This window comes from Peromyscus maniculatus, chromosome 10, assembly GCF_049852395.1.
Source record: "Peromyscus maniculatus bairdii isolate BWxNUB_F1_BW_parent chromosome 10, HU_Pman_BW_mat_3.1, whole genome shotgun sequence".
NCBI lineage: Eukaryota > Metazoa > Chordata > Mammalia > Rodentia > Cricetidae > Peromyscus > Peromyscus maniculatus.
The window spans coordinates 90,792,727-90,815,988 of record NC_134861.1 but is presented as its reverse complement, the minus strand read 5'-3'; the positions used below and the strand labels follow the sequence as shown (position 1 = coordinate 90,815,988).

At 40.2% G+C, this 23,262-nt stretch overlaps 1 protein-coding gene across 2 annotated transcripts in view; it reads right to left on the bottom strand.

Annotated features, from left to right (window-relative positions):
- The window catches only part of Cfap299 (cilia and flagella associated protein 299), a 527,989-nt gene that overhangs the window by 488,356 nt on the left and 16,371 nt on the right, over nt 1–23,262 (bottom strand). For both annotated transcript variants that reach the window (XM_042257672.2, XM_006975367.4), the window contains exon 2: nt 21,010–21,140. In XM_042257672.2, coding sequence (XP_042113606.1) covers nt 21,010–21,140 — 131 coding nt within the window. The remainder of the gene's footprint in view (nt 1–21,009; nt 21,141–23,262) is intronic.

Here is a 23,262-nt window from a genome sequence, read left to right as displayed (position 1 = left end):
CAATGACGCTGACTCTGACTCCTCTGTGCTTCTCAGCCATGGTGTTTACATTGCTCCTCTACCAGTCAGGACATACTTCCTCAAGATGCATTTAGTTGAACATCTAAGTTAGTGCTCTGAACTGTAAGGTCCTTAATAAAAAGGACTATTTATTGCTTGATTTTTTTATCCAAAAAATTTTCATAGAAAATACTCATTTAGTAGAAGCTTATAATAAGTACATACTTATCTGAGAGGTAAGAAATATAGGTTGATTCAGACTATTGGTAAAATTAAGTATGGCAGCTTGGAGCTGTTGCAATGATCATGAGGCTGTCTCTAACAGAGATTTGAATACTAAGCATCCACCTAACTGCCTGGATCCAAATCCCACCTCTTTCATGTACTACTTGAGTGACTTCCATAAGATACTTAACCCTGCTGTGATTAAATCCAATACTCTCTACAAAGAGACTGGTAGACAGCCCATAGTCTTTAGGATGACTGTAACTATTCAGAAAGATGGTACCTGCAAAGCTTCTACAGTAATACTTGTCATACAGAGAACAGAGAAAATACAAGACACAATGCTTTCTATGTGCACATTAATTGCCAATGAATGTTATTATTATCATTGTTATTATTATTATATCAGAATATAACTATTGTCTTTACTATAAAGTAAAAGAAATCTAAATTACAGAATGCAAAAAGGAAAACTGCATAAAGGGGAATTTTGTATTTAAAATAACACTGAAGGGAGCTGGAGAGAGAATTGAATCATAAAGTGCTTGTAGCATAAGTGCGGGGACCTGAGATCTTTGCCCAGAACTTGCATGCAGTGATACACACTTATAATCACGGCACTAGAAAGGCAGTCACAAGTAAATCCCTGGCGTTTGCTGGCCAAAAAAGCCTATCCTGCTTCATGGCCTTCTGGCCAGTGAGAGGAAAGAAGGAAAGAAAAAAAAAAAAGCAATGATGACAACTCCAAAGGAATGACATCTCAGATTGTCCTCTGGCCTCTACATGCACATACAAATACATGCGTGTACACCTGCCCACATGTGGGCAAGCACACATGTGAACATGCACAGACACCAAAAATTGGGAAGAAAATCCAGCTGGAGAGATCTCAACACCTACTTGTCTTACAAGCGTCCCAAGAATCAGAGACCATACACAGCAAATAGCAAAAATGGTAAAGGAGTCGTGTGTTAAGTACCTGGCAGATCAGGAGTGTATTATTGAATGAATAAATAAATAAGAAAGGTAGATGCCATTTTCCAACAGTAAGACAAATGCTATACAATTATTAATTGATCATTCTCAACTGAAAATTAGGCTTTTTACATTCATTTTTATCCACCTGAATTTTTTTCCCAGAAGTATTGTTTATTTTAAATGCAAATCTCAAATTATGTTAACTCTAAAGTTTGGGAAATAATGAAATCAAGTAATGGGTGAGAACAATTACATATTGGTGAATTAAATACCAATTGATACTAATAGAGTGTTATTTCTCTAAATTACCTCTAAAATGGTTGTAGTTTATCATCATTTAGAGATTCACTAAGCTATGGATGTTTTCAACATCCCATTTTGCTGATGCCTTTCAGAAGCTGAAATGTTCAAATTCTAGGACGTATTCAAATTATAAAGAAATCCCTAAAACAATTCTAGGACGTATTCAAATTATAAAGAAATCCCTAAAACAATAAAGGTGATTGCCATTGCCCACGTGTGTGCTTCTAAATGGAAACAACTTCTTAGACTAGGGCAGGGAGAACTGGCTGCAAGTCAAGTTTGATTTCTTCATTAACCTACTGAGGGGTCCCAGGCTAGTAATTAAACTTCTCTAAGCCAATTTCTCCTTCACCTGTGAAAGAAGAAACATATTACCTCCCCATGATCAAATAAAATAATTTAAAGCAATGTCTGACCTTAAATATAAAACCAACTTCTATGATTCCCCAAAGCATCAATACAGAAAGTCCAGGAGAAGGTGGGGGGTGGGGACACATACAGCTCTACAAACACACAGGTAAGAAATACCTTCTCCTCTGAGCTCTAACCACTAAGAGCTGTGCAGTTGAGAGAAATCAGATGTAACCATGCAAACATCAGGTAGCCCCTTGAACCTCGGTGTCTGCTCAATCCCAGCCTCTATGTTAGAATAAATGCTCTTGACGGCCTTCCAGACAGCTCCGTGAGGGTGACAACAACATGCTTAGAATGTCAGAGGTGGACGTTTCAAAAGCAGAAGCAGGAGAGCTCCCTGCTCTGAGGTGGGAGACACTTAAATCATCCAAGGCAGATGGTTATGTACTTCTAGTTTTAAAGATCTCCAAGGACTAAACTTCCCCATATCCCTGAGTTACCTGTCTCGGTGTCTAATCCCCTCTTTCTACTTATGTCCATCTTTATGACCAACTGAACTTTTTCTCTTGCTACAATTTTAAAGTATTTCCTTTTATTGGGTCTCCTATGAGAGTACAGAACATCTGTTCTGTATCTTCCATACAATAACCTTTCAAATGCTTGAAGACAGTTAAATCACCCTTCGTCTTCCCCCTCCAAGTTAAACAGTTCTGATCCCACTGAGCCCTCTCTTAGGACCTGGTCCCTATTCCTTACATCACTCTGGCTGATCTTCGCTGGACTTTCTCCAGAGTCTCCACAGTCTTTGCCAAATGCAAAGACCAAAATCGAATGCAGCACTAACGCCAAATAAAGCAGGACTGCTCTTTGCTTCTGTCTTGCTCTCTTGATAAAACATTCCAAGTGGTGTATGTGTCTTTTTTTTTCCTAAAAAATATATTGCTCTTTCTAAGCCTCTTTGCTTTGTAATCATGAATGCTACCATTTCATGGTACCTTTCTCCAAGTCTTGTATCAGATTTCAGGTGCTGCAAGTAATTCCCGTTAGTGAAGATGGAATTTAGAAATACCAGTTCTGAACATTTTTCTACACACTATAAAAACTAAAAGAGAAAAGCTGTCAAAACAAAATCAGAATTCCCACAATCCATAATATGACCATCAACAATTATATCTTGGTGATCTTTGAAAACATGTTTTCTTCATGCTTCTACATGCACTTAAAAATCCATCTCCTAATTAAAGTATTATATAATCTAAGAAACTATGGGGCCATCTTTAACAGTTTGCAAAGAACAAAACAAATTAAAAGGCTAAAATTTGTTTTTAAACCATATCAACAAATTTTTGAGCACATTTGAAATTTTGAGCTTTGCTATTTGAATTTGTACTCTATAATAATACATAGTAAACACATATTCTCCCAGCTGCATTAATTTTAAGTGCCTGTATGTATTTATCTAGTGGTATATTTCTAAGAGTTGTAGATCTGGGCAGTGACTGAAATACCTTATTTTAGAAGTAACAATATTTGAAAACAGCTGAAGTCTCTCATGTTTTTCTTTCTGCTTATAATCATGAAACTACCTATATCCAAGTTCTCATTTCATAAATATTTTAAACCATAATTATGTCAGTTACTAACATATACATTTAGCAGTTGTTTATATTTCCCAAGATAGCATTTAACCATATTTTTTTGTTTAGAAAAGCTAAAATGGGAAGATTTTCATGCCATAGTATATTTTCATATTAGAAACTCATTTTTTAAAGTAAAGAATTTTTTTTTATCTTTTTCTTTCTTTTCTTCGGAGCCCCTTCTGGCTGTCTGCTATGCTTAACAGTTCCCTCAAATGGCAGTGGACAGTCCACAGTGGAAGAGGCCAGGCTACATTTCTGTTCTTCACACAAACAACCAAAAGGTGTACCTTACTCTGGAACTCTAGATAGCCTCAGGTCATCATTATTATCATCCTCCAACTGTCAAATACACCTCAAAACAAAAGAAAACTCCCCGCCAGTGGCATCTATGCGAAGTCTTCTGGGTTAAAGAGCTGAAATACCTCTGTAATAAGAAACCGAAATCAAGCTCTCAGAGGGAACCTCCTTTGAAAATGGCTGAATGGCAAAAATAAAGCAAATTCTGACAAGTGTTAGGTAAGGTGCAAAACCAAAGTCACTCAATTGATAGAGTGACAGGAGCCTCTGGATATACGGTGTGGTTCTGGGTCTAAATGCTCATGTACATTAAGGGAAAATTATAATGCACATACATATATGGTCATTTACATATGAGACATTGCATATGCATGAAAATGAACTTATTTTTAGTTTTAGGTAGAATTTGAGTGAAAGAAATTCTCAATATGTCTTTGTCTCTGGCAGTCTTAAAACCTATAGATGGTTGAAAAGGAAAATATACACATGTGGACCCTAGTTACCAGCACTGGGAAATAAGTCTTTTCTCTTGGTATCAAGGCTTAGGATATCACATGGAGGGGGTGGCGTTTTGACTCCCAGTGTGGTACTTCCTAGTAGAAGCTGACTCTAGAAAGGAATCTTTGAAACACATCTTAATTCCTAGGGCCTTCTTCAGCAGTAAGGTAGCAAACTAGTTCAGATACTTTGAAGGTAAGCTTAAATATTCACATTTACACACCACAAGTGATATATCCAGTGCCCAGTGTATGCCCAGGAGCAGCCAGCCTTGTGCACAATAGGGGGTATGGCCAGAGCAATTCTGCTTACCATGGCAGAATTTATGAGGAATTCAAATTCCCAAATGCATCCGATATATTTAATACTCCGTGCCTACAGATGATATGATTCTATGCATAAATGATCCTGAAGACTCCACCCACAGCTGATCAACACACTCAACAAAGTAATGGCATATAATTAACTCATCAAGACCAATAGCCTTCCTACACAGCAACAAAAGAAAAAAAAAGAAAGAAGGAAATCAGGGAAACAATTCCATTCATAATAGCCTCAAAAAAGTATTCTGGAATAAATCTACAGTGGAAAATTGAAGACACTGATAAAAGAAATTGAAGAAGACATGGGAGATGTCCAAGACACTGTGCTCATGGGATGGAAGCATTAACATAGTAAAAATGACCATCCTGCCAAAAGCAATGCACAGATTCAATGCAATTACCATCAAAATTCCAAGACAATTCATTACATAAATTTTGAAAATAATCTTAAATTTCCAGATAGAAAGACACACACAAAAAAAACAGGATAGCAAGGATGAGCCTGAACAATAGAATGACTGGGGAAATATTGCCATTTCTAGCTTTAAGTTGTACTACAGAGCTACAGTAATGAAAGCAGCATGGTATTGGCATAAAAACAAGACATCTGATCAATGTCATAGAATTGAGGACCAGGACTTAAGTCCACATCCCAATAGCTACCTGACTCCTGACAAAAAAATGACCAAAATACTCACTGGAGAAAAGTCAGCATCCTTGACAAACGGCCCCAAGTGAAGCTGCAGGTGGAAAAGTAACTCCTTGTCTCTCGCCCTGAACAAAACACAACTCCAAATGGATCGAGGACCATAGTGTAAGACCTGATGCCCTGACTCTGAGAGAGGAGGAGTCGGGAGGTATGCTTGAATATGCAGGCATGGGAGAGGATTTTAGATCATTACTCTCATTACCTTAGTAGTCAGGCATCAATTGATACATGAGACCACACAAAACTGAAAAACTTCTGTACAGCAAAAGTCAGTCAAGAAGCAGCCTACAAAACGGGAAAAATCATTTATCAGCTATACATAGGACAGAATATATATATATATATATATATATATATATATATATATTCTGGATATATTCAGGTATCCAGAATATATGAAGATCTCAAAAACAATGAAGAAAACAACACAACTTAAAAATGAGGTATGGAACTAAACAGAGAATTCTCAAATAATGGAATATAAATGACTTGAGAAACATTTTTTTTCCGACATCATTAGCTTTCAGGGAAATACAAATTTAATCTATTTTGAGATTTCGTCTTACCCCAGTCAGAATGGCAAAGTGGAAAAAAAAACATTCTAGTGTAGATGTGAGGAATGAGGAAAGGAGCCCTTACTCACTGCTGGGGGAGTGCAAACTGGTGCGGCCACCACGGAAATCAGTGGGGAGCTTCCTCAATGGCCAGAAATAGATGCACCACATAATCCAGCTATTCCACTCTTGGGCACACACTCAAAGGACTTCAATGCAGAAATATTTGTTGCACTCATAAAACCTCAAAAATATGGTCACCTATCAAGACCTTCACAGTGGCAACCACAGATGACATGACGCCCCACCCGTAGGTGAAGAGCTACAGGTAATTAACAACGGCTGAGAGGAAGTGTCAGTTTTCTTCAGAGATGAGGTCCCTGACAGGTTATCCAGTTGCCAGCGGTCAGCCCTAAACATGTACCTGCAAGCAACCCTAAATTATAAGACAATAAAAGTTAGAGAAGAGGTCACAAAGTTAGGGGATGGTAGAACGACACAAGAGGAGTCGGAGGGGAGATGAAATGGTGAAAATGATATAAGAATATTACTCATGTATGAAATTCTCAAAAACAATTTAAAACACAAATCTTTAAAAATAACATTTTAGATGCCTAGAGTAAACAAAGACTTCATCATGGCTAAACTCCAGAATGGTACTGCAGTCTTCTAATGACCATCTATAGCCTTGGATAATCTCAAGCGTGGTTCTTGAGACTACCATAAGAACTGTCTGGTATCAGTTTCTTGAAGGATGCAGGACAGAAACCACACTAACAGCAGGTCATTGCCAGCCACTGCAATTCTTTGCTACAATTCTTGCAGCTCAATACAAGATGACAAGACCCACACTGGGCAGGCATGGGAGCAGTCCAGGATTAAAGTCTCATCATGTCCAGGGGCTGGAGAAATGACTGCAGGTAGGACCAGGAGCTTCTCTTGCAGAAGAACTATGATTGGTTCCCAACACCGACATCTGGCAGCTCACAACTGATTGTAACTATAGTCCGAGGTTATCTCTCACCTCTGGTCTCCTTGGGAACTCGTACACAAACCCACAAAAAGACATGAATAATTAACAATGATAGAATCTTTATTTAAAACCCCTATATCCCTTGATTGTCTAAATGTCCTGTGACAATTCTAGCATAATTTCCAAGAGCCACCAAGGAATATTTGTTTGATGATAAGTTTCATTTTTTCACTGATACTACAATTTTAAATGTCACTCTTCATACTTTTAGGCATCACTGCTACCAAAAAAGGCGGGGAGGAGGTAAGGAAGGGAAAGGGGGGGAGAGATAGATAGAGGGAGAGAAGGAGAGAGAGGGAGGGAAGGAGGGATGGTGGAAGGAAATAGCAAAGGTTAAGGAGAACGTGGAGAACTTTGAAATCCTGTGTATTGCTGTTGAAAATGTAAAATGGTGCAGCTGTGAAGAACGCAGCGTCACGGGGCCAACAAAAGTAAAAGTAAAATTACCAGGTGATTTAGCAGGAGCGTTTCTAGGTACACCCAAGATCAAAAGCAGATGCTCAGAAAAGTATTTATTCAACCACGTTTGTAGCTGCCTTATTTTCAGTAGCCCAAAGGTAGAAACAACCCCAATGTTCACTAATGGATGGATAAACAACATGCAATGTATACCTATGATGAAACAGCCTTTAAAAGGGAGGAAATTTTGATATGTGCTAAATGAATGAATTTTGAGGGCATTATGCTAAATATAATTACAAAATAAACCACAGTGTGTAGCTCCACTTGTGTGGCATAAACAGTGTCAGGACATCCAAACACACAGAGAACCATATGCTGGAGGATGGCTAAAATATTAGTTTAGAGTTGCAGGTTTTTAAGACGAAAATGTTCTGATAATTCATTGTACTTTGTTGTGAACAGGCCTAATACTAATGAACTGTCTCTTAAATTTTAAGACAATGAGTTTTCTATGTATTTTACCACAAATAAAAATCTTTGCCTGTGTATATAAAACTATTTACTCAGGAATCTCACATGGGAGCAACTTACCTAAGCACATAACTGCACAACAGAAATTACATTTGTTTGGTTTTGTTTTTTGAGACAAATTTTCTCCGAGTAGTCCTGGCTGTCCTGTAACTCACTCTATAGACCAGGCTGGCCTCGAACTTAGAGGTCCACCTGCCTCTGCCTCCCAAGTGCTGAGATTAAAGGCGTGTGCCACCATGCCTGGTTAAGAAATTACATTTTCAAAACATATATTTTATACATGCCACTCTCGAACCTGAATAAAAATGCATTTATTCAACTGTGATTAATTGTCTAGTATTTTTCAGGTGTAATGACTGGCTGTGATCGGACAGTGGTGCTGGAGGAGAGAAGAGGGCTGCTCGTATAGAACTCGACTGTAGTTGAGAAGCAGGGAATTGCACAGGTAAGGGAGGTTGAGAGAAAGATAGAGCAGTCGGCCAGAGCCTGGCTGGTTAGTTCAGATGGGCAGTCTGAGGAGACCGCTATGGAGATCCCCTAGACGAGGATCCAAATGAAAAGCACACACACAGTGGTTGCGTGAAGCAGAGACAACAGCCAGTGTAAGGAGTCTCCTTCAGGATAAGGCTTATGCTCCAGAAGAGCCAGATCAGAAGGACCAGTAAGTAGTGTGGGAACAAAGGGAAAAGTCAAAATAGCGGAATCACTTTAAAACCTTGGACTCCACAGAGGAACGATTTCCTATATTCCAGCCTTTTTTTCTTGGAGATTATTAACTTGCTGTAAGGAACAGCAATCTCTATTAAGAGGAAATGGTTTTATGACACCTATGTAAACAAATTTTATTTATTTATTGCTGTGGGTTTTTCCAAAACTATTTATAATTCAAATACTTTTAAATTACAGAAAAAAAAACTAAATGTTAGTCTTAATTTATTCTTAGCTTGAGAAAGTTTGTTATCGCTGTCCAAATCCAGGTGCAAAAACAGCTTTGCTAATGTTACAAATTCACTAGTTAGAGAGAAAGCTACCAAAACACACCTGCACCTTTTCAAAACTGATCAAATACTGTGTGAAAGCAAGCATATTAAGGTCATGCATGTTTAGTCATCAAAAACCCCATTGTCCCATCTGCTATGAAGAGTGAATTATCGGATTACTTAGATCCCATAGAGATAAACCTGCATTTCACGGCATCCTCTCCAAAGCCAGTATCATCAGGAACTATTCAATGCTTACAATTTCCACAAATATTGGTTTAGTCCTGTGACTTAATAATTTAGAATAAAGGGAGCAACATCCAAGGAGGAGTCCACGTTCTGAAGCTGCAGCGTTTAACATATTTTATTATTTGAAGCAAAAGAATGTAGTTGTTAAGAATTCAGGCTTTTCCACCAGCTGGTCTGAGTTTTCAACTTGGTTCTGGCCTTTCTTAGTGTAAACTCCATAAACTTCATGTGTTTAGGTTTTCATCTCTAAAACAGAGATAATAGTATTTACATCCACCAAGATGGCTCTGAGCATAAAACAAATTAAAGCATGTGCAGAGTTCTCTAGTTTGCCACAACTCAGAAACCATATTTATAATACGATCACTACTTATTACCACATTGCACAAAATACACTCACATCGATGTACTGTCTCATTTTTCACCATGAAGACTTTTACATCTACAGCCATCATCTGTCTGCATAGTTACAAATTTCAACATTCAGGGATAAAAGAAAAGACAATAAAGTGATAATTGAAAAAAGCCATAATATTATAAGTTGGGAAAATTAAATATACATATTCAAATTTTAAAGTCTTCTCAAGGACTGACGAGACAGCTCGGGGTGTAAAACACCTGATGGCGAGCATGTGGATCTGAGTTCAATCCTCAGGGCCGCCTGGTAGAAGAGAACCAATACTGCAAGTGGTCGGTCCTCTGACCTCTACCATACATATGCACAAGTGGTACACAAGCATGCACACACACACACACACACACACACACACACACACACACACACACACAAATAAATGTAATAAGAAAAAGTAGAGTCTACCAGGTCGATCCCGGTCCTCGGGGGAGACCTTGATCTGGAGGAGGTGGGAATGGGGGGTGGGCTGGGGGGAGGGGGAGGGGGGCGAGAAGGGGAGAACAGGGGAATCTGTGGCTATTAGGTTGAACTGAATGGTGTTGTAAAATTAAAAAAAAAAGAAAAAGAAAAAGTGAAAAAGTAATCTAGTCAGGCATGATGGTATGTGTCTCTAATACCACTATTGACCAATCTAGGCAATACAGTAGACTTTGTCTCAATATATAACAAGAGAGCTTATTGTTTGGAGGCCTCTGGGCCTCCCTACCAACTCCTGTAGAGGTATTTCACACATAGGAAATGATGTTTAGTAATCCATTGCTTCTAGGATCAGCATTATCTAGCCATGTAGTTGAACCCATTTCAATCTCTCTTTTGTGTTTTGTGGAGGAGGAATATAAGGAATATTTGGCATTTTTAGGCACTCTTGGCTTTGGTTAATCCCCGTCCATCCCCTATCTCCCCTGTTTCTCCACTGTTCCCTGCTCAAGGCTTTCAACCACAATGTCCCCTTCTCCACTTTCCCTTTACTGTGCTGCTCTACTGTCTCCACTTCTTTGAAGCAGTTCTGTCACCGTCCTAGTTTCACGGCTTGTAGGAGCACCCCCAAGTCAAATAAACAAGACTAAAGAGTGAGCATTAGGATCCACTCACGTAGTGGTGTCCTTCTGCGCCTGAGTTGCCTCACTCTGTGTAATTTTTTCCAGTTTCACCCATTTATCTGAAATTTTCTTAATTTCATTTTTCCTTACAGATGAACAAAATTCTCTTGTGTATATGTACCACATGTTTATTTCCCATTCCATATTTGATGGACAACTATGCTGATTCCATTTCCTATCTATTGTAATAAGAATGTACAGGTGTCTCTGTGGCATAATAAAATCCTTTGGTTATATGTCCAGAAGTGACATAGCTGGATCATATGGTAGTCTTATTTCTAGTTTTTGGAGAAACTTCTGGAATTCCTGGTGGACATGTCAGAGGAGCAGGATGTGGCAATTGAAGTTCAGGTGTCAGACCACCAGGAGGAAATTCCCTGATGGGTGAATCTTGGATAGGCAAATCTCAGATAGGCAAAGCCCAGAGACCACAAACTCCAGAATGTCTTTGGCTTCTGCTGTGCCTTTACATGTTTGCTGCTGCCATCTTTCTCTGGTATCTGGCATGGTGTGAATGGGTGTGGGGAGATCCTCACTGCCTGTAATGTAGTGTATTTATCTCATGGAAACACCCCATTCTACTGGGCATTTTTACCTGTAGATTACTATGAATATGATTTCTTCTTAAACTGTACTGTCTAATTGATAACATTACTTTAAATAGAGTTTTGATGATAAAAAAAACTAAAACAAGAAAGTGTCACACAGCTAGAACACGTGAGTTTCTATTGAGGAGCCATATAGATAGACTGTGACTTAGGTTAATGATTAAGAAAAACAACTGAGTCTCAGTAGCCCAGCTAGTTTAAATTCTTCTAGTCTTAATGTTGGGAGATGTGTTCACAGGTCTCACAGTGCATTACAGCTGAAACAAAGCTTTGAAAATAACTTAAAGTTAGACTAAGACATTTTTGTCAAATAACTTTGAGGTAAAAAACCCAAGAAGACAATCTAAAGCTTTAGAAAGGCACACAGTTGAGTGAGGGACTCTTTAAAGTCAGGAACAAGAACATAGAACATATCATTGGCTGACATATCTTTCTTCCTAGGATTGGTTGATGACCAAAGGTGATGATTAATTCCTTATACCCATTTCTGCCCTCAATCTCCTGATATAAAAAAAAAACTATTTTAGAGTGGGTATATACCCTAAAGATGTAAAGTAGAGCTGACTGATTCTTATATAAAAGTTTAGATTTGTGATTCCTTTAAAGTTCCTTGCAAGATGACCTTTCAAGATAAGTAATGAAGTGATTGGTCCTTTCTTTGTAACTGAAAAACTGCAGCCTGACAGTCCAAGAATATCTTGCTTGTTTATATACTGTTAATCTATTACAAGTTGTTTCTATACGAAAGTACCTGGGTTCTTGGGATAATTTGTTTTTTACCTGTAATACATAAAATGTTGCCGGGCGGTGGTGGTGCACACCTTTTATCCCAGCACTCGGGAGGTAGAACCAGGCGGATCTCTGTGAGTTCAAGGCCAGTCTGGGCTACAAAGTGAGTTCCAGGAAAGGTGCAAAGCTACACAGAGAAACCCTGTCTTGAAAAAAAAAGTTTAATCATGTAAGGGATATAGAAAACAGGCTGTTTTTTTTTAACTTGTATTCAGTGTAATCAATCACTTGAAAAACAGAATGTAACTACATTGTAATTTTTATATTGCCTGAAAGATTTTGCTAGGGTATGTAAGCTGTAAGGGAAAGAATAAAGATAGAGTTAGAAGGAGTTAGAAGGAAAACATTAAGAATGAAGATAAAGTTAGAAGGGAAACATCAAGAATGAGAGAAGGAAATCACCAGGAAGATAAAGAATACATAATGCAAAGGAATAATAGAGAAAAGATCTGAAGGAAATCATCACGGGAGTGTGTGAGTGCCATTTTCCCCAGCCCCTCAGATAAAAAGTCTTAGTATGTGCAGACTCTGTGGATTTCCCTTTGAGCCCTTGCTGCTGGAGGCTGGACCCCCAGGCAGTGAAATGAAATGATTTCCAAAGTGACTCCGCTAGTTTATACTCCCTTCAATAGTGTCAGAAATCTTCTGGGCATGGTGGCACATGCCTTTCATCCCAGCACTCAGGAAGCAGAAGTAGGCAGATCTCTGTGAGTTCGAGGCCAGTCGGGTTGAGTTCCAGGACAACTGGAGCTACACAGAGAAACCCTGTCTCCAAAAACCAAAAACTAAAGAAGTATCAGAAATTTTGGTTGCATCCACCCCAGAATTAGAAGGTGAGTTCCACACACTTCAGCTGTAAGACACAGAGATATAGAAAAAGCACACTGGAGACAATCCCTCTCACAGCTAGCTCTCACAGGACTAGAAGGTGCTTTTCAGACTGTTGCAGAGAAAAAAACACTTTAGTGGTCTTACCCAACTATGAACCAAACAAAATCGACCTGGCAGGCAAGAAGCGCCCACTTGTGCAGTACTGACATGACTGCTGTAGGAAAAAGAAATCACCATCTGATTGCATGTGAAGGAAACCCATGGCTGGTCTGTAAGCCACTTAACAACCAGCGCTTAGGCATGCCTTAGACTCAAGTGGGAATTTTACTATTGTTGTTTAGCTAAATTCACTTATCAGCAAACTGCCTTCTAAATACCTCTGTTTGAACCCAGAGACAAATGCTACCCCTCAGCCTTAGCCAAAGGAGCCCCCCGCTTTTTTTTTTTTTTGCAGTACATGATGGTGAATGCAGAGATTCGTGGCTGCCAAGGATGCTGAGGATATGTGACCGTTAAGTGCTCATTCCTAAATAAGACCTTTACAGCATCCCCTCTAAGGCTCAGGGAAAGAGGGGCAGAAACAGTAGAGGAGCCAGAAGATCTGGTGAAGGGCTCCTAAATCTCATCCTCTAGACTTGACACCACCATTACAATCATCAACCATGATTGTATGGGTAACCGGCCACCCAAGACTGGCCCTGTCAACAAGCCATCATGGAAGGGAGACAGGCTCACAGAGACTCATCCCTTACTACTGAACTATTAATATTGATAGATTTTGAGTGAGGAGGAGTCAATTTCTTTGGTTCTACACCCACTGATGAGCCAACCATTCTCCAAAGAATATCCCCAAACCCACGATCACACAGAAAGTCCTACTTCAACTCATTCTGTCACAATATTATAAAATGAGACATGGATGAGAGAAAGAGACTCCTCCAGGAAAGAGGGAGGTTAGGGAAGCATAAGGGTAAACAAGAGAGGGTAGGGATGAGAATAATAACTCTGCCTTATACATGTGTGTGAACTGTCAAAACTAATTATGAAAAATAAATAGGGGAAAACATAAATGGTATTCACTTCACGGGTATTCCCTACATTCTTGCTACCTCAGTGACAAACACACAAAATAAAATTATACTAAATAGGTCATTTATAATCACCTTAATCAGAATAATTTCACTAGCACATTCATGGCCATAGAAGCAATTCCCTAAATATTACCCATCCTTAAAAACAATACACCAACCCTGCCACGATCTTCACACCTACAAGCCCAGCTCCAGAGGTATCTTAAAGGTGCAATGGATGCCCTTACGTCCTGGTGGCAACCAACAGCTGTCTGATTGAACTTAAGGTCCACTCAACAGGCGTGAATAATGACCGGTGCTGGAAACCTAGCCAATCATCAAGTCGTGTAATTTAGAAGGAAATCTACACCGTCACTTTACTAAACTAGCATAACTCCTAACTGCATTCCCAATCGCTGTCCATCCACAGATGAGAGTAGCTCTCACCCTTCATCAAAGCGGCTTCTCCTTGGTGCAGATGCACCCTACAGAAAACCGCATCTGGTCACAGCACAGAGAACAACTGACCGTGAGGTGTCCAGCACCGGGGGGTACATGGACCACACAATCCCTGCCCCGAAGGCTCGGGGAACACTGCAGAAGAGGGGGGTGGAAAGACTGCAGAGGCCAGAGGACCAGGGCGTCCGATGTGATATTGTGTCCCCTAGAAATGGCAGCGAAGCTTCACCCATGATACCGCAAGAACATGGCTGCCTGCATAAGACGTGAATGATGGCAGCACCAATAGGCGCGCTAATGAGGAAGAGGGAACTCTTATGGGACTCTATCCCTACGTAAAGTGCTACAGGCAATTAATGACTGCTGCGACAAGAAAATCCGACCTTCTCAGGGATGAGCCCCCCTACTTGGTTATTCAACAACTGGTGGTCACTCTGAAATCATATACACTCGAGCAACACTAAATTAACTCACCCGGTTGTGTTTATGTATTTATGCATATATGTGCAGCAGTAACTAAGGATAAAGGTGACTATGAATTTGAGAAGGAATGAGGGGGTGAAAGGGAGGAGGGGGAAGGGGAAAATAATGTAATTATATTTGGAAATGGAAAAAATAAATTTAAAAATAAATATATTGTTTTAAAGAAGAAAAAGCAAATTGAAGGAAACTTACCAACATGGTAAGGTCCAATCTTACCATGTTGAAAGTAGAAGTGAACACAGTAAATTCGTCAATTTATTAGTATCAAAGAGTCTGAAAACTGGCCAAATTTTTTGCTTAAGAGGGTCACCTGGATAAAGGGCTCAAGACCCTCACTCTAAGTCACCAGAGAGACCCTTTGTACCAACCCCAACAACCTTCGTAGAGATCCCTGGACATTTGGAATCAGGGGCTCCTAACAGTGACTCCCTGGGAATTCCGGAGGCTCATCACAGTTCTCTAGGAAATGACAGTGGCCAAACCAGTACAACCGAGGCTGCCTCAGAGCCACACCCACATCCCTGCTTGGGTGTCAGCAGCCAGACTTCAACAAAACAAGGTCATTTCCCAGAACCAGTGTTAGGAGAAGTAGATGTGGGTCCTGGCATACAAGCAGATTCAAAGTGAACCAGCTGATGGCCTTGATGTTTCAATGTTTCAACCAGAAGACTGCCTACCTGAAGGGTGACTTGGGTAAAAACTACAGTCTGCCTTGCAAGAACCCAGTATTCATCTTGAGTCACAAACAGTTCAGCTTCACATCTTTCCATCATCTTACTGTAGGTGGACATTCTGAGGCACCTATGTTAGAAAGTTCTGCAGGAAAAACTATAGCTGACCCCTGAGAGAGAGAGAGAGAGAGAGAGAGAGAGAGAGAGAGAGAGAGAGAGAGAGAGAGAGAGAGAGAGAGAGAGAGAGAACACTATGGTTCTAAGAAAAGGGCATCAGACAAACTTCTCACATCTCTTCTTTCCAACCTTGGTCATTTGTCTGTGGCTACTGTAACCAGCTGCTATGAGTTGTAATGGGAAAAAAAAGGGAGAAGAGAAGAAGAGGAGGAGGAAGGGGAGGGAGAAAGGTGGGTAGGAAGGGAAGGGGAAGAGGAGAAAGGAAGAGGTGTTTATGTGGCTGCAGAACGGAAATGGTTTGGAAGAGGAGAATTTATCATAGCCTGAAGCTCAGTGGATGCGCCACCTTCACACCCTTTACCTGAGGAACCCTTATTCATCATCAATGAATAAACTGAACAGGCATGTCTGAAGAACTTCCCCTCTTTGTCACAACCATCCCCAAAATCTTGACTTTGTACTAATTCAAGGTATTACCACAATCCTTATCATAATTTACCATAAACCTTTGTAATTACCCCTTTATTGACATATAAATGGCTCAGAGAGAGATCTGTGGTTAAAAGCACCCGGTGCTCTTCCCAGCATCCACATGAAGGTTTATAACAATCTGTAACTCCAGTTCCAGGGGACCTAACACCTTTTTCTGGCCTCTGCAGGCATCAGGCATGCACATGGTACACAGGTACACATACAAGCAAAATACTCACACACATAAAATTAAAATTAAAAAAACTACTACAAAGGTGTTCAGTTTAGAAGCACATGACTGAGTAGCTTCGAATGTATTGTAAAAATAAAGCAAGCATTGTCAATTACTATTTATATATTTTATCACCCATGAAAGGTACCTCACTTATATTAGCAGCCATTCTCCAATTCAATCCCTCACCCCAGTGCTTTGGCAACTGTGCATTAACTTGTCTTATGGATTTACCTATTCTGGGCATTTTACATAAATGTATACATTTACAGTTCTATTTGCTACTTTTCAATTGCTGTGGCAAAACATTATGACCAAGGCAACTTATTGAAGAGTTTCCTTGGGCTTACAGTCCTAGAGGCTTAGAGACCATGATGGCAGAGCCGAGACTTGGTGGGAGGAGCAGGCAGCTGAGGGTTCACGTTTTGAACAGCAATCATGAGACAACAAGAGTGAACCAGAAATGGTGTGAGTCTTTACTTCTCAAGTGTTTGAATTAACCATGTACACCACCATACCCAGCAACATTTAATCTTTATCAATTTTTCAGCTGTAAAAAGTATTTCAGTCATCAGTCAGTGGTTTATATATAACCAGAAGCGAAGAGGAAGGTAGCTATTATTTCTGACCATTACTGGAGGGTAGCTTTCCAGTGTGGGAGGGGTAATTCTCATTCCATTCCGTGTATCTGAAGTGTAGTGGAGAGGTACGTGCCGTGGCCCTCGTATGGAGGTCAGAGGATAACGTGTGTAAGCAGTTCTCACCTCTTCCCTTGGGGGTCCTAGGGATCCGACTCAAGTTGTCAGTCTTGGTGGTCAGTGCTCTCATTGGCTGAACCAGCTCACTAGCCCTAGTACTTGTTTTTTTTGAGACAGGGTCACATCATATTGCCCAGGTTGTTCTCAAGCTTGTGGGCTCAAGCTATCCTTCTGCCTCTGCCTTCTGTGTAGCGAGAACTACAAGCATTTGCCACCACACCTCACCTTTGTCACTTATTAAGATAGAAGAAGTAGAGGAGGGCAGACTTACGCTGAATAACAATAATAATGGATGTGAGGGGAAATGTGTATACTTATAACCTTGATGACAGTGTTAGAACCCACCCCCAGGGCCATTATTTCCTCCAAGGCCACAATTCCTAAGCCTCCCCAAACAGAGCCATCAACTGGGAACCAAGTGTTCAAATGCCCAAGACGGTGGGACCATCTCATTCAAAGCACGGAGGGCTTTTGTGTCTAGTTCCTTTCATTTCCCCTGTTCTCAAGGCGTATCTGTGCTGAAGCACGTAACAGCGTATTGCATTTTCACAATGGAATAATACTCAATTATACTTACATATCACATTTTTAGCCATTTATTGATTAGTAGGCATTTGGATTGCTTCCCCTTTGAAGTTACTATGAATAATGCTGCTTTCAATACTCATGGATGAGTACTTACCTGCCTGTGTTTTCAGTTCCCTTGGGTATAATCTTAGGAGTAAAATTGCGGGGCCATATGGTAAGAATCTGTTTAATTTTTTTTTTTTTTGAAAAATTGCCAAGCTGTTTTCCATTTTCCATTCCCACCAACGATGTAACTTTATTCACCTAGTCATCAGACTCCTCGAGAGCAGTGACCAAGTCTTGTACTCCACTCTGGTCCCAGAACCTGGCACAGTGCCTAATGCATATGGATGGCTATCTATGAATTTTTGCACATGATTAAAAACTCAAATTTTTTTTTCATATTTTTCATTCTTCTGCAACTACCCTCATGGAAATATCCCTTCCCATTGTATTTAACATCCATCTCTCCAGGCTCTTTTCTCCAGTGAGGAAGGTATTATAAATAAAATACTCCAACACATCCACCCCTGGCTGCTCTGCCATTGCTAAACCAAGAGAACTGCAGCATAGTTGTAGCATCTCATCTGCAGGCTAGGGAAGTGAGAACACTTCTGAGCATGCATGTCTGACAGATGCCATCAAAGATTTCTAACTTGGTATCAGTTGCTGTTAAGACTTAAGCGTTGGTGGCGCACGTCTTTAATCCCAGCACTTGGGAGGCAGAGCCAGGCGGATCTCTGTGAGTTCAAGGCCAGCCTGGTCTCCAAAGAGAGTTCCAGGAAAGGCACAAAGCTACACAGAGAAACCCTGTCTAGAAAAACAAAACAAACGAGAGAGAGAGAGAGAGAGAGAGAGAGAGAGAGAGAGAGAGAGAGAGAGAGAGAGAGAGAGAGAGACTTAAGCCAATATTCTTAGCTCTAGGCCTCCCTCTGCTGGCCGTGGTGTCAACAACACTAGAATGGATTTTGCAGGGAAAAGAACAAAGTGACTCCCGCATGGGACAGGAGGCACCATATGGGACACATCCATAACAAAAACAACCAGAAGAGATCTCAGATGAAAGGACCTTCCTTTCCTAGAAGCTCTGGGTGGGGACGGGCCTCCCAAGACTGGCACTTGAGCAGTCTGATGACTTCCAGCTCCGGACAGTTAAAGAGACCATCACATAGAAAAATCCACTCTAATCCTCAAATGCAAAATGGACATGTGACAGGGACAGATCTTAAACTTTAAACATGACCAACTCTTCTCAATATAAAATAGTTTATATCTCTTATAAAATGACATAGTGTAAATAAATTCTGTCTCTCCCTGTCTCTGTCTGTCTGTCTGATGTCTCATATCAGACATAACACAGCCGGGGGGGTGGTGGCACACAACTTTAATCCCAGTACTTAAGAGACAGAAGTAGGTGGATCTCTGTGAGTTCAAGGCCAACCTGGTCTGTAGAGCGAGTTCCAGGATAGCCAGGGCTACACAGAGAAACCCTGTCTCAAAAAACTAAAACAAAACAAAAGACATACATGATTTACACATACAACTTGCATAGTTACAAATTAATAAGACTGGAGGCTAAAGTGGCCAACTGTGTGTAAGTTACTGAGGGTTATGTGACTCACCCGTGGCTGGTAGAATTTTCCTTTAAGGATGACAATTCCCTATTGCTAAGAGTCTGTTACATTCAGAGAGGGACCTTACATAGGTGATGAAGGTTAGATTTTGAAATCAGAAGACAATCCTGGATCATCTAGATGGGCATACTGTCATCACAGGGATTACTAAAGGAGAGAATGTTTTCCTGCCAGATCAGGGAAGGGAACACACAAGAGAAAGCTGGAAAGATTTCAAAGGTGACCCATTACTGCTGGAGGGAGAGGGCAAAGGAGCAGGAATATGGACAACCTCTATCAGAAAAGAACAGATCCCATGACAAATAACAAAGACATGAAGACCACAGCCCCAAAATCACAAACAACAACCTGACTGACTGGGATTCAGCTCCAGAGCCTGGTCCAGACAAGAATTCAGCCTGAGCAACAGCAGATTCCAGTCTTGTGGTGTACTGAGCAGGACTGTCACACTGACAGGAGAAATTATGAATATGTATTGTAGTGAGCCTCTTGAGCTTATGTGTTATGGATACAATGGAAAGCATAAATTGCTGAATACCAATGTGTTAAAATATAGGATTACGTAGTACTGAAACAATAATCACTAAAATGGCCATCTAAAACAGCATCTTCCCAGAACCCATGCATCTCTCAGTGCATCTTATTTATGACTACATGGGAATTTCTAATGATAATTACTGGGTATTTTTAAAAGATCATATCTAAGAATAATTCAGTATTTTCTAAACAGTTATCATGTCCAATGCTTAAAAATTTCATGGCGTTTTTAAATTAAGTAGACAGTTGGTTTATCAACACTTTTTAAAATTGTCTTACCGGGTTGATGCAACTCACCTTAGGAAAACGTCTTTTCATTGCCAGTCTTTGTGTATAAGCACATGTGTATATGCAGACACGTGGGCTCAGGTGTGTGCAAGTGCACTTACACATATGGGCATGTGCATGCAGATGCCGGAGGGCAGCCTCAAGTGTTGTTCCTCAGTTTTACCAGCTGGTTTTATGAGACTGGGCATCTCACTGTTTTAGGATTAGGCTTCAGGGACCTGCCCATCTCCCCTGGCCCAATACTGCCATTACAGACACACAGCACATGCTAAGTTTTGCACATGATTCTGAGGCTCTAACTCTAGTCTTCATGCTTTCACAGCAAGTCCTTTACCAAATGAGCTGCCTCTCCAGTTCCTAATTACCTATGTCCATCCGTTTCACTCAATCCATATTTTACATTATCTTATAGTATTCATATTAACAAAAACCAGTGACAGTTATTGTATTTACATGAATCAGTGTTTGAAAAGTTCAAGAACATCAACAATGCCAAGGTTTATATGCTTCAAAAGTACAAAGACTTCTAAGGCAAATGTCACATATTTTTCGTTTATAAATGCATAAAACCAGTGCTAGTGAGTTACTTTTTAACGTGACTTTATTGATATAACGATCATATTTTGGAATTTGCATTTCTTGAGTTAGTAGATCAAACTGGCACACAGTGTTACTTCAAGCATATGACAGTCCCTCTGTGTCCCAACTGAAGGTTCAGGTTTGAGACATCTCAAGTTTCACTGCTCCAAGCAACCTTTCCAAGTTATCATCGTAGAGAAAGGTTGGCTTTTTCCAGATACTCTGGAATATAACAAAATCTAGATGTAGAGCATGGACACTTACTTTTTCTGGGTTCTTTCAGCCAGTCTTGCAATATCTATAGCTGCTTTTCTTGCTTCAAAATCTTCCCTTTTCACGATTTCCCCTGTCCCTCGGTAGCCTAGCTCCACCAACTGGCGGGCCAAGCTTTCATCCTAAGGGAAAAGCAGATGTCTGGGTGAATTGTCTTCAACATACACAAAACGATTGTTTAAATTAAGTGTTCTTTTTTAAAAGGAGACAAGAGCTATTACACATTCAAAACTAGCCTCCCGACAGTACAATTAGACACATTTGGTCTTCTCTTTTAACCATAGATAGAAGATGAAAAGAGAAACAGCATCAACCACCAACTTTTCTCCAAGGGATGGAAGAACAAAAATCTGTTGTGTTTTTAAACAATTTATGCAAACAGCAGTAGACAATTAACAGTGTATCTTTAAAGCAATATAATTAGAGACAATAGTGTGCCTAAAAGAAATACTCGGAGAATCAATTGCACACAAAGAGAATGGGTTGCTTTCAGAGTGCTTGGTGCTTCAGACTCGCTTAAGTCAATTAGCTGATGACACAGAACAGTATAACTTCAAATGCAACTAAAGAGGAGCAGATTTATTTCCTACTTAGCCAGAAAGATATTGTTCCCATATAATGATGGGACCAATAAGAATAGAAAAGTAGACACCCAAGAAGATAGCCACAAAATGCCTGAAGTTGATGGAAACAAATTTCCCCACAGTATTTTAGGCCTGTCATATTTAAGTTACTTTAAGAATTGCATCATAAATGTTGATATGTGTATGGCATACTCAAAAAAATAATACTTGTTTTCCCATGGCATAAAGAGGTATTGTTTTATATGGCATTAAAAATATAAACTATTAAACAAAATATTTATCAAGAAATAATCACATTAAATGAAAGAAACATTTCAAATACAATGAAAACAGCATATATTATAATTTAGATGTCAATAATGGATACATGACTGACAATTAAATACAAACATGAAGAATGCTAGATTACTAATCTATTCCGGTCCACAAATAACTTACACATTAACCCTGTTACTTGACTAAGCATTAAAGCAAACTCTAAGATCCATAGGACAGCCTGCGCACACTTACTAGGCCACGCCAATACAAAGCTCCAGGCCTAGGAGCAGCAAGGCTGCTGCTCTGTTCCAGATGTTCTCCTTAATAGAGTTCCCTATTGCTGTGAACCACAAAACTGAGCAAATGCCTCCACCTAGTGGAATTAATCTTTAGTAGGAAAAGCAATACAAATTTGAGATTAGCTTTCAAACCTGATTTGAGTATAAACTGCCTTAAATATACTGCTAAAATGAGTCTGCAGAAAGAACTGTGCTCATCAAGACAGGAAGATTCCTTCATCACAGTATAAATTTCTTGTGATCAACACAGAATTTTACATGCTGATAACCTTTGAAAAGTTTTTGTATTTACTTACACACTAAATTTTGCATGCCTTTATGTCTTAACTCAGTTATACCAAACCATTTGGATAGTTCTGTAGTGAGTTTGAGTACAGCAGCCATGTCATGTTCAGAAACAGCAACTCACCACACACACACACACACACACACACACACACACACACACACACACTTGCTCTTATAGCCCTTTTACTCTCCCTTCCTCTGTTTCCCGAGTCTTCGGGGTGTTTGTATAGATGCCCCGCTTTGGGCCGAGCGCTCAACAGTCGCTTACTCGCAGCCCATTGAGCAGTTAGGCGTCCCCTGCAGAGGCACCGTCTCTGCCCAAAGTCAAGAACAGCACGAATTTATGGGGGGAAAGAAATGTATTTAGAAAGCAGTTTGACAACATTGCCAGTTAGCGCAATAGGAGTCGGTTCTCCTGTACAGCCTGTGTCCTCCTCAGCCATGGGATCGTGACTGGCTCACAACAACAGACATGAGAGTCCTCCTGTGGAGCCGGCCTCAGATCCCCATGACCTTCATGCAGACATGAGAGTCCTCCTGTGGAGCCGGCCTCAGATCCCCATGACCTTCATGCCACTTCTGTACAGGCCCCCTGCCTGGAAGGTCAGTATTGCAGCATTCGGGTTTCAGTGATGACTTTCCTCCCCGAGAACCCTGCGTAGCACCTTTTAGAACTACCAGCAGGGAGGACCTTTGGGGGTAAGTTTCAGCTTGAATTTCTTTACCTCCTGCAACTGTAGTAGACAATGCCTTCAGGAAGAACATCAACTGACCATCTACTTAAAAGCCTGACTGGGACATCTGCAGCCTCTCCA